At 41.2% G+C, this 12,782-nt stretch overlaps 1 protein-coding gene across 16 annotated transcripts in view; it reads right to left on the bottom strand.

Moving 5' to 3' along the window:
* The window catches only part of svila (supervillin a), a 77,030-nt gene that overhangs the window by 1,192 nt on the left and 63,056 nt on the right, over window positions 1-12,782 (bottom strand). For 13 of the 16 annotated variants that reach the window (XM_069698081.1, XM_069698072.1, XM_069698067.1 and 10 more), the window contains 9 exons: window positions 12,465-12,619; window positions 12,103-12,208; window positions 11,565-11,772; window positions 11,352-11,485; window positions 3,982-4,137; window positions 2,198-2,341; window positions 1,900-2,021; window positions 1,587-1,742; window positions 70-90 (listed from right to left, as the gene is read on the bottom strand). In XM_069698081.1, coding sequence (XP_069554182.1) covers window positions 70-90; window positions 1,587-1,742; window positions 1,900-2,021; window positions 2,198-2,341; window positions 3,982-4,137; window positions 11,352-11,485; window positions 11,565-11,772; window positions 12,103-12,208; window positions 12,465-12,619 — 1,202 coding nt within the window. The remainder of the gene's footprint in view (window positions 1-69; window positions 91-1,586; window positions 1,743-1,899; window positions 2,022-2,197; window positions 2,342-3,981; window positions 4,138-11,351; window positions 11,486-11,564; window positions 11,773-12,102; window positions 12,209-12,464; window positions 12,620-12,782) is intronic. The other 3 variants (XM_069698069.1, XM_069698071.1, XM_069698082.1) reach the window with 1 other exon arrangement.

Below are 12,782 nucleotides of genomic sequence, written 5' to 3'. Positions count from 1 at the left end.
GGTGACAACGTTGAACAAGGATGCTTTACAGCGCGTCCGGCTCGTCCATGCTCAACTCAGATGACTCACCTTCCCATAAACCCCTACACCCTGCAGGGCGGAATGAATGACACAGAGAAGTTTACAAAGAGAGGAGAGGATGGAGACATGACACGATTAATGATACGAGATCAGAGAGAGAAAAAAAGGAAGAAAAAGGAGTGAACAAGATCCAAACAGGATAGATATCAAAAATCAAACCACGGAGACGTCAGAATAAACCGATAACAATTGATCTAATAGAAACACAACAGCGAGACACTGTTACACCACATGATGAGTTCCTTCATTATCATGAACACACACACTGTAGTTTTTCTCGACTCAGTCCTACACACACTGCTGACTGAAATACTCTCAACTCATCCGCCGCTTAAAATAGTTCCTAACAAAGAACTCCTGTTTGACATTTACTAAAGAGTTTCCGGATGTTTCTTTAGGATTTTAATAAACCTCTGGCTATAAAATAAATCTACATATTTGTGAAATATCTTTTAAAGATCTAAATCATCAGCAGGAATTAGTGGGGTTTGTGGCTGAGAGCCACAAACAGGGAAGAGAAGTCTGAAAGTGTCCGAGAACAGAAGAAAGGCAGATTTAAGGAGGAACAATAAACAGAGCATGATATTCTACAGCAGCACTGATCTGCTTTTGGCTGATTAAAAACAGAGCTGTGGTGGGTCATAAAATCAAAACAAGACATCTTTGAGACAGAAATATTGACTGGTGCAGCTTTAAAATGATACATCACTTAAAAAAATGTCCCCTTCGGGATTAATAAAGTCAGTCAGTCAGTCAGTCAGTAAGTAAGTAATTAACTAATTAACTAAGTAAATATCTATCTATCTTCTTACCTGGAAAATGTTTTACTTTATTATTATTATTGTGTTCAACAGCGTGCTACGAACCTGTGAACATACCAACAACTGATTCCCACCATCAAACCTACATCTCCATTGTTCAACCAATACAAACAGTACAAAACATACTGGTGGGTAAAATCAGAGTAACACATTCACCACGACCCAGTCAGAGGGCAAGTTACAGAGAGAGAAAAATAATAATAATGAAAAGTTCACAGAAGGCGATGATAGGCTGAAATACATATAAAGAACAACTGCATGTTTCTGATGTAGTCGCCATGTTTTCAGGAGTCTGAATAGAACATATCCTGCTATATTTAAGCAATATAATGTTGTGATTCAACTTTATTTATATAGCGCCAAATCACAACATAGGTTATTTCATGGCACTTAACACATTAAAGTCCTTACAGCAAGACATTACAATATTATACAGAGAAACCCAACAATTCAACAAATTATAATGGACATTAGTTCAATCCAGTGCTTCAATGACAATAGCATGTTTCTATTGTCTCACAATAGCCTGTTAAAATGGCTATTCAGCAACATAATTGACTACAACCAGTGGAAAATCTCTTCTCTTTTCTGTCAGTTATCTAAATGTAAATTGTTTATGTGGGTGTCACGAGTGTTTAAAGGAAACCAGAGCAGCTTGAAAGTCACATGACGGCAGGCTCTTACCTCAAAGTCCTCATCAGACAGGTAGACCTCCAGGCGAAGAGGGTCGACTCCCTCAGGCAGCGGCCGGGCCAGAACATCTGCCAGGGGGTATGTGGTCTTACATAGCCGGGCCAGCACGTCCTCCACCAGGATAATCTGATGACACACTTCTGCCTCCTGATAACACACACGCAGGAATGATACACTTTTTAATGCAAAAACCCAGAGAGTCGATCAAGAATGTGTGTTTTGGTTCAGCGTTCACTGATGGTTTTATTCAGACACTGAGAGCTGAACTGGTTTATGATCCGATAACACAATTTGATTCACACACCCTCTCTGTGATCTCAGCGATGTCTTCTCTGTGTTCCCAGCTGGGGAACATGTTGGTGAAGGTGAGCGGCTCCAGACCGGCGTGGATCAGATACGATTTGGGGGGTTTCTTGTCATTCTTTTCTGGGGAAACAAACCAAGAAGACGTCACTGATTTTTAAAAAGCACCTCAGGATTCTCTTTTTCTATAATTTACTTTACAAGTGGCCTCACAAGTCACGCCATCCCAACACATCGCACAACCAGACAGTGACACCGAGAGCATGTGTTTCCTAATAATGAAAAATAAAGAGGAATACCTCTGCAGTACTGCAGCACCGTCTCCATGGCACACTTCCTGTCCGAGTCCCAGCGGATTTGGGCCGAGCCGGTGCTCTCACTGTCCTGAGGCCACCAGCCCTGCCACAGGTAAACCTCATGGTGGTTGTCCACCAGGAACAGAGCTGATCATGGGAGAGAAAACAAGAATTTGGTTGTAGGTTTACAAGCTCATGTGTTCATGTAGAACTGAGGACTCCAGGAGAACAGACAGACTCTTCAGTGTTAAGAGGTAAGAAGAAAGACAGTTATCTTCCCTGTGAACCTGCTGGTCCCGATGCGTCCTCCAAAGTCTTTAGAACACACTGAAGTAACAGAGGAGTGATACTTGTTTTAGACCAAGACTTATTTTTTGAACTTTTCCGGTATTTTATTTGCAGTTCTGGAATCCATAAGATATTTTGTGGTGTTAAGTACACAGAATTAGCATAATATTGATTTACATCTCCTCTAATAAGTGTCTCTGCAGCTCTACTAAGAACAGGATGCTTCATGTCTGTTTCTTTAAGGCACGTTGTAAATAATGACTCTCTCTCTCTGATTGAATAACTTCTGAGTGACACGTGCTCAGGCCAAGTGTAATTTTGTGTCCACACCCGTTGATGAATACAAGCTGTGTGCATTTATTTGTTGTCTCAACATTTTGACACTTTCAAAGTATTTCTAGCACCTGTTTTATGATCCAAAAAGAGAAGGTAATTTGAATTTATACAATATTGGATATTTAAAAAGCTTGAGGGAGAAACCCCTTTAGGCCTTCCAGGAAATCATGATCTTGTGGTCACAATAATTAATGCAAATTCAGGCAATCTCTGCAATAATTAGCTTGCAATTTTGCAAAACTCATTAGAAGCTGTGCGACAAAAAGTAATCCTTTAAAAAAAAAAAAAAAGTTTTATTGATAGAAATGACTCATCATCAAAACATACGACACACTGGCTGACTGGAAAAGCTGGGAGTTATGGATCCCACTCTCTGGGAAATGTTATCTTATCAAAGGAATTAGGAAAATGTAAAATCAGTTTTTGTGCATACAGTAGGCCTGTGTTGAATTAATATTGATCAAAAAGCATTTAAGGGCCTTTTTTCTATGTTCCATTCACAGATTATCTGTTTTCTAAAACTACTTCACCATATAAACTTTTTATAACAATAAAAAAAAAAAGATTAGAACTCAAAATATTTATGTGATTTACAGTATGCTTATTATCAGGAAGTGATAACATCGGACTCCTTTTTTAGGTAGTAGTTTAATGAATGTCTTCAATTTGCAATTTTTACTTTCCCACCAAAAGAAAATCTCTTCAAACTCAACGAATTGCTTTTTTTTTTTTTTTTTTTTTTAAAAAAAAAATTAAAAGCTGCTGGAAGCTGCAATCAAGCATTTTTGATCTGAACAATCATTATTAGTCCCTCTTGGTTCCACAACAATTATTATCATCAACAGTGCTTTGTCTTGACTTTTACCTACTTGACCTACCAGAGTTAACGGGTATGAACGCTCTGGTTAAAGAACTGCTGTTGATGCGCTTTTATTTCTCAGTTGTCTCTGAACTGGTGTGTTTAAACAAGCTTACCTGAGAGAACAGTTTACATACAAGTGATCTAATAAAGCATCACTTAACAAAGTATATACACACAAATACATTTTACAGAAGGCTTCATGCTTTGTCCAGCCAGCCTGGGGGACTTTTACTGCTCTGAGATTAAAGCTGCTACAGTTTACAAACTGTGTGAAGACAAGATATCGAATGTGTGCGTGTACCTGGCTGGGAGGCCGAGTAGAGGTCCTCCTGTAAGAAGGGCATGGAGTTGACCTGCTTGGGGTCTCTGGATGGGTAGAGAAACTCGACAGCTGTGAACTCCCCTGAGCTGCTGCTCAGCTGGTACAAACGAGGGGTGAAGTTGAACCTGCCTGGATCTGAGGGTCAACAAACAACAACAACAAACACATGAGCAGTTACACTTGTAAAATTACTCCAGTCGCAATCTGCCTTTATATTTACAGCAGTGGAAAGCAACAAAATACATTTACCTGAATGCTGTACTTTTATTGTGTATCGCAGTTTTCCTGTCCAGTTTTGAGATATTTGTACTTTGCCACTATTTTATACTTCAACTGCACAACATTTCAGAAAGAGATATGGTACTTGTTACTCCATTACATTCACCTGACAGCTACAGCTACTAATTACTTTACAGGTTAAGATTTGACATTAAACAGCATTGAATAACGTTATAAAAACAATGCATGGTCAAGACTTAAATCAGTATTAAACTTGCTGGCTTGTGAACTCATAAAAAAATCATATTTATCTTGTTTTAGATTTTTTTTTTTTTTTGGTGGTATTCTGACCTATGAGACATGTTTCATTGACACTATTCAAGTGGTATCACTTAAATCACTGTTCAAGTTCCAAAATGATGAAATAATTTCATATTTGACAAAACACAATGCGTGTCACAATAATTCCATCATCAGCTGATCGCAATTATTTGAGCTGACTACAATTACTTTTCATAGTTGTCAGAATTGTTTCCATTCAGCTGAAACATAAACATCATATTTCCATGACTATTTCAAAGTTGTTTCCCGCTGTTTGAGGTTTGACTGGCGGTCTGTATATGACATCATCTCATTGCTCCCCCTTCTTCTGCTGTGATTTAATGAGCAGAGAATTAGTGACTTGTCTGGTGACCCTGTGGTGGGACCCAGGCCGTAGGTTGGGAACCACTGGACTAAAATGGCAAATAAACATCTGTAAATAGTTCGATTACAAAAATCAAACAAAAAATGTATAACTTAGTAGTGATTTGAATTTAATTATTACTAAAACCAGACAACAACCAAAATCCATTCACAAAGAAAATGATTCATGTCTGGGCAGCAGGAGTTCATGTGAAAGATGTCAGTTCTCTATCAGAACTGTTCATGTCTTTGAATCTGAACCACTTTCTGATTTAAAACCAGATTTTCAGCTACACACAGCATCAATGTGGACAGAAATATTTGTTTTGATTCAAATTCACTGCATCACAGAACATTCTCTCCATGTGCATAAATTAGAATCCTGGAATGTTGATCAGGTCTCACTGACACATCACACAGTGGAGCTCTGAGTCAGGTGGAACCTGCAGCTGACACTCACACTGATCTGGTTTAGAGTAGACAAGTTTTTCTTGACTCGTTTGTGAATTTTCAGGGAAAGTTATGACTTCAAATTTCTTCTCTCGACTCTCAAAGCAGATGTCCAAATCTGATGATGATGTAAGTACAACCAGCTGATTCTCTGAAACCGAGAGGTTTTCAGTACACAGAGTCCACCAAACAAATATTTTAACTTTGTCAAAAAGTCAGTTACAGATTTAAATCTGTAATTATTGACCCAAAAACCTCTATATTATATTTGCTCAAACTAAATTGTGCATTTTAAAATTAAAAGCTCATTGTTTGATAATTGAATGCTGCCAAACAATAACTAAGTGCTACCGAAAGAGGAATTATATCCTGATTGGAACATGCACATTTGCACTCAAATAATTCAGTCAGATAATTCAGTCAGTTTAACAAACTGAAGTGTTGTGAAGAATCAGACCAGTTGTAACATACTGTAATAACTGTAATAATATTTGAACTCAACTGACCTCACTGTTGAAATGACTTCTTTTTTTATAATAATTCCAGAGTATAGTGAGCCACCAGAAACATGAGAGTCCTGGTGTTTGCAGCAGCCCGAACAGACAGACTACTCACAGTGAGGCTCTCCTCCGGCAGACGGAGAGACTGTACACCTCACAGCAAGGCCTCAAAAACAGTGTGCTGAAGAGACTGGGACTCCTCAAACAGCAGGACCCCCTCCCTTCACCTCATCCCCCAGCTCGTCATCTCAAACCCAGACCTGCACCATCCTTCCGACTATGGCGAATGGGACCTTTTACAGTTGTACCTCCTGTTACTGAAGAAACTGAAGGCACAGAGCAACACCTGTTAAGTCCAGACACTGTGGATGAGTATGAGGAGGAGGAGCTGCACACTGACAGACGCCAGACTATCAGCCCATCACCTCCCGCCAGCCTCCTTAGCTCAGTGGACACTGAGACTCCCAGGGAGCTGAGGGCCATCCCGTTCATTACAACCCCCGATAACATGTCGTTCTCCTACACATGCTTCACCCCATTCTCGCCAACAACAATCCTTCCGCCGCAATGCAGAAGAGTGCGTCGTCTGCCTGTGTTGACAGCAAACGTCACAGAAGCAGGTCAGTTCTTTAACACACAAACTGATGAGTCGCAAGGGCTGACATTTAAACCTACAACCGAGTTTCCATCCACTCATATGAGGGAGATATTACAATATGATTCATGCATCACAGATGTTAATACTGGTGATTTACAACCCCGTTTCCAAAAAAGTTGGGACACTGTAAAATGTAAATAAGAAGAAAATGCAATAATTTGCAAATCTCATGAACCCATATTTAATTACAAATACACCAAAGATAACATATTAAGTGTTGAAATGTTCAAATTAATTTTTAATTTTAATAATGCAGCACATTTTTTTAAATGGGTGACAGGTCTGGACTGCCGGCAGGCCAGTTTAACATCTGGACTCTTCTACTAGAGAGCCATGCTGTTGTAACACTTGCAGAATGCAGTTTGACATTGTTTTACTGAAATAAGCGAGGCCTTCCCTAAAAGAGATGTTGTCTGGGTGGCAGCATATGTTGCTCCAAAACCTTTATATATTGTTCAGCATTCATTGTTCCTTCCCAGATGTGTGAGCTACCCATACCATATGCAGTAATGCCTCCCTGTACCATCACGTATGCTGGCTTTTTAACTGAGTGCAGATAACAAACTGGGTAGTCTCTCTTCTCTTTTGCGTGGAGGATGCAGCATCCATGGTTTTCAAAAAGAAGCTCAAATTTTGATTTGTCAGGCAACAGGACAGTTTTCCGACACGTTCTTTTACAGAGTGGTGAACCTCAAACCATCTTCAATGCTGAGGGACTATTCCTTTCTGGGATCCTTTTTTTAAAAATTTTTTTTTTATAATCAATCATGTAACTGATCTGCTGCCATTTAACCTAATTAGTTGTGATATGTTCCACCAGGGGTTTTCCTTAGCTTTACACAACTTTTCCAGTCTTTTGCTGCACCTGTCCCAACCTTTATGAGATGTGTTGCTGCCATCAAATTCACAATGAGTATACATTTTCCATAAAACAATACAATTTCAACACTTGATATGTTATCTTTGGTCTATTTTCAATTAAATATGGGTTAATGAGAATTGCAAAGCATTGCAATTTGTTTTTATTTACTTTTTACACAGCGCCCAACTTTTTCAGAAACAGGGTTGTATCTAAATTATACGAACTAAACGCTCTCACTGTTCACAACTGCCACTTTCAAAGCTTTGTCACCTACTCGGGTGTAGTGCTGCACCGCAACAAATCTCTTACTTAAACAGCAACAGTTTTCTTGATTCGTTTACATGTTTTGAGTGTATGACGATCCAAAGCATGTCGTTCAAGAGAGACGATAAAAACAAATAGAATGGTAAAAGTTGTTGTGATTACATTTGAGATGTATTAACCTGAAGCCTTGCTATGACCCGCTGCCATTTGTGCTGTCAAAGCTACTGCATGAGACGGTAATACAAACTCAAGACTTCCTGTATTATTTCAAATTAAAAGCCCCCTCACTTTTTTTTTTTTTTTTTTGGTACAGAAACTCCACTTTATTAAAAAGGCTTTTATTGTGAAACATTTGCAGGAATGTGTTGTGACCGAAGTCAGACGATCACCTAGACATATAGGCTACCCGATTGACTTGCCACTGCAGGAGGAGTGGTTACACCTTAGAAACGAGCCGTCCGGCCCCCATGGGTGTGCATTACATACATGTAATATGTATGTGTGCTAATGCGCCAGCCTGTGTCCGTAATTCAACAAATAGCACTGCATCCCTGTTTCTACTGAAATGTCAGTTGACTTAGTGACTGGAATTCTTTCATCTCCCCTTTAGTATGTTCTTCTCTAGTTTTGTACTTGTCAGATGTAAGCAAACAGAAATGTAACTGATCAATATTTGTATCTTAATCTGAACAGACAAAAACATCAAAGGATACAGACTCCAGACAGCTAAACATCAGATGGATGCAATCACTGAGTCTATGAACCACCTGATGCACAACTTGGCCACCTCTTTTCTGCAACACCCACGACACCCAAAACCACCACAATGCCCAAAATCACCACAACACCCAAAACCACCACAATGCCCAACATCACCACAACACCTAAAACCACCACAATGCCCAAAATCACCACAACACCTAAAACCACCACAATGCCCAAAATCACCACAACACCCAAAACCACCACAATGCCCAAAATCACCACAACACCCACAATCACCACAACACCCAAAACCTCCACGACACCCACAATCACCACAACACCCAAAACCTCCACGACACCCACAATCACCACAACACCCAAAACCTCCACGACACCCACAATCACCACAACACCCAAAACCTCCACGACACCCACAATCACCACAACACCCAAAACCTCCACGACACCCACAATCACCACAACGCCCACGACACCCAAAACGCCCACAACCCCGAGCTCAGAAGAGCAGACCTCATAGGACATTTGTGCACCCTGAAAAGACCATCAGCACTAACAACAAGCCAGACAGTACCTGCAGACTCCAGAGAGCAGACAATGAGAACCTGGAGGATCTGCAGCCACTGCGTAACCCGACAGAGAGTCTCCCTCTCTGCTTTAAACTGCTGAGCTCAGAAGACTGGTAAGACTCTGACCTCACACAGAAGACACAAACATTGTCGTAAGCCAAGTAGTCGGCTCTAATGCCATTTCTATGGGCCGCAGAGATAATCGATTGTAAATTATTTAAATTCTTAGTTCTTGAATCAGTTCAGTGACTTCAAAAACTGCCGACAGCTACTTTAAACGGCTCAGCAGATGTACATTTACATGTTGGAGCTGCAAAATACAGTGAAGTAATTGTGTTAATTCAACACAGGATGAGGAAGGTGGAAGGACTACGATGTGTCCGATCTCTGGCACAGCACCATCCCAACACACTGATGGTCAAACTGCACGAAGTGTGTTTGCTAGTGATAGAAGAGGTACTGAAGATCATTCTAATGCTGCTCTCCTTATGTCCACGTGTGTCTATAAGTGCACACACTGCGGTGCATCTGTGTTGTAATCGTGACTACTGACTGCTGATGTTCATTCTTACTCTCTCTAGGTCAAAAACCTGCGATCCTCGGTGTCCTGCCCAGCGATCGACACCCTCCGATCACTTTACGTCCACCTGCAGAAGGACATGGACCCTCAGGCAGAGAGAACAGGGAACGCTCTGCTGCGGAGGATCGGACAAGCAAATGCAAATGTATTTGTTCAGCAGCAGGCCAACATGGCCCTGGAGGACCTGGTGAAGAACTGCAGTCCCAGTCGAGTGCTGCCTGCTCTGCAGAACACAGGGCTGAAGTAAGACCACCGTGGAGGATCAGAGTCCTTGAAATAGCAGCAGCAATCAAAGAAAATGAAATGAAACATTTGTTTGTGTTTGGCCTTCCTCAGACACCTGAGTGCTACAGTGAGAGTCAGTGCTGCTCAACAGCTCCACCTGATGGCTGACACAATGGGAGCAGCTGCAGTCCTGACAGCACGCCAGACCTTCACCCAGAACTTCCTTCTTGCTGTTAGTAAGATGTGTCTGGACGCTGCTGCTGAAGTCAGGTGAGTTATCGCTGCATTTACTTCACGAGGATAAGAACTGTAAAACCTAATGATTCGTGTCTCCTGTGAGAAATGCTCTTTGTTCAATCTATTGTTTATACACTAAAGTGCTAAATAAGAAACCCACATCTCTACAGGCCCCATGGACAAGCCATCCTTCAGCAACTGGCCGGTCACCAGGACTTTAGTAAGCTGTGTCAGAAGTTCGTTGAAGAAAGGGATCGCAGTTCGCTGGAAAAGATCCTGAGGAAAATAGCCAAATAGTGAAAGAGGAGATGAACACCAGAGTGACACTCCCAGAATCAGAACAGCCAAAATATGAACCAACAACTGAGTTTCACTCCACCTTTATGAGGGATGCAAATTCTCCAACTAGATTTAATTTCAGATTTTTGGCAGATTTTGTTGAGGTTTTACATAAATTGAAATACCAGCTTGCAAAACACTTGAATAAAACTTGATTCAATCTTTGAAATGTTGAAATTATTGATGTATCTCTGTATTAAAGCTCTCACTGTGCATGACTGCCACTGTCATAGTTCTGATACCATCATACCATCATCTGAACCATCAGTTGACTCGGTGACATAAATTCTTCTCTCTCTCCTTTAGTCTGCAAACTAATTGTCAAACAACCAAAGCGCTGGATTTGTTGCAAGCAGTTTTCTCCTCTTTTCCTTCCTCTGAACTTATTTGGGCCAACTAATAGCTTTGTTGATACTTAATATGTGATTCACTAATGCTTCATAGGTCAGAGGTCATGAGCAGCAGCCTTTGGGGTTGCCAGACTGAAAAATCTTGTCTCTAAAAACCTGCTAGAGCTACAACATTTAGTCAACTAAATGATTGATAGATCAACAGAAAATGTATCAACAACTGAGAAATTATAGATTTTTTTTTTTTTTGGTCTTGGATTCATGTCAGTTGAATGTTTTGGAGTTTTGGACTCCAATGATTGATGATATGAATTTATTTTACCATTTTCAGATGTTTAGTTGACCGAGCGATAAATTGTGAAAATAATCAGCAGATTAATCGATCATAAAAAGAAGTTTAGAACTCAGCAGACCCAGAACAAACATCCCGAAATGACTCATTGGAATCTGAGGTGTATTTAAAGTCATTAAAATTAGTTAAACCTGGAGCAGCTCAACAGTAAAATATTAGTTACAAATCTAATAATTTCATATGTAAGAATGTGTCAGTCACAGAGGACATTTTACTGCACAAGAAGGTTTACTTTGATATCAAGTACAGTAGCTGAAATTACTTCAGAACTTTTACTTCAGCATTTGAATGCTGGACAATTCAGTAGTATTACAAGTAGTACTTTTAGTTGTCCCACCTTGCAGCATGCAGTCGTACGCTTTCCTGTCCCTCCTCCCGAGGGCTTCCCAGAATCCTGTGGGCTCTGTCCCCTCATCACACTCCCGGATGGTCACCTTGCTGCTGCTGTGGAGGCCGGTTTCCAGAGGACAACTGGACAAAAACAGAAGAGTGTCAATTTAAATCGTACTTCCTGAAAACTTTTTTTAGGGGAAAAAAGGTTTCCACTCACTGCTCTTTGATCTTGTTGGCGGCGGTCCGTGCCACCTCCTGTGTGTGTAGCTGGGACTTGCAGCCGTGCCACAGATAGATGAGGGCCTGGCTAACGCTCAGTAGCACCATGGAGACTCTGGAGCGCAGACTGGTGCAGTGACAGGCCCCCTCCAGCAGGTGGCCCTCCACATCCACCTCCCCACGAACACAGTACAGACGCCAGTCATCTGATATGAAGAGGGCAGAGGTGAAGTGACAGTCACAAGTGTCTTTTTCACATGTTAGCTGAAGCTTATATTAAAGACTGTTGCGTTCATATTAAGAGATGAAGAAGAAAACGTCTTTAACTGAGGTGTTAGTTGAACCCTAAAGACAGAAACTCGGTTGTTTAGAGGTGTGGAAAACTGCATAGCTCCTGGAAATTTAGCTCAGGGTGGTTTATATTCTGTTCTCTAATTTACAGCACAGTTGTCAGTAAGTGAGAAAGTTTAATGGATTAGCAGCAGAGAGCAAACTGTATGTTTGTGTTGATTAATGAAGCAGTGAAGTGGGCTTACTCTGTGAGTTTTCCTCCTCCTCTTCTCTCTTTCCTGAGTGGACAACCATCCCTCCTTTGAAGCACTGCAGGAAACATGGAGGCTCCTTACCCTGCTGGACTTGAACCTGGAGGAAGTCACACAGCAGAAGAGTGAAGATGACAGTACGCCGTCACGCTCACACAAAATGCCAACGTGAACATGAACAGACAGACAGGCACACACACACACACACACACACACACACACACACACACACACACACACACACACACACACACACACACACACACACACACACACACACACACACACACACACACACACACACACACACACAGACACACAGACACAGATAGACAGACAGACAGTCTCCAGTGTACCTGTGCTCCCCGCTCCTCGTCCAGCTCCACCGTCATGAGTGCTGAAGTTCCCTTCTCACTGACGGTGGAGTTGCGGCCTTGCCAAAAGAAGTAGCAGCATTTCTCCTTCCCGGGTCCCGCCATCTTAAGCTGCTCTGGGTTCTGTCTTTTCCCAACTGATGGTAAAAGATTCAGAAGAGAGACATTCATCTGAGATGTGTGCCAGAACATGGCTCTGGAAAACTACAACATGCTGAAGAGGTCAGTGATCAACTGTATTCTGCTGTGAGCCCTGACTGATGGGAAATTCCTGTTTCTGTTCACTGCAGTGATCAAACT

The sequence above is a fragment of the Brachyistius frenatus genome, unplaced genomic scaffold, assembly GCF_029030835.1.
Source record: "Brachyistius frenatus isolate BFR_SWC_R1_liver_20210118 unplaced genomic scaffold, ASM2903083v1 Contig_25, whole genome shotgun sequence".
Lineage (NCBI taxonomy): Eukaryota > Metazoa > Chordata > Actinopteri > Embiotocidae > Brachyistius > Brachyistius frenatus.
The sequence above is the reverse complement of the archived record's forward strand: the minus strand, read 5'-3'. Positions and strand labels throughout refer to the sequence as shown.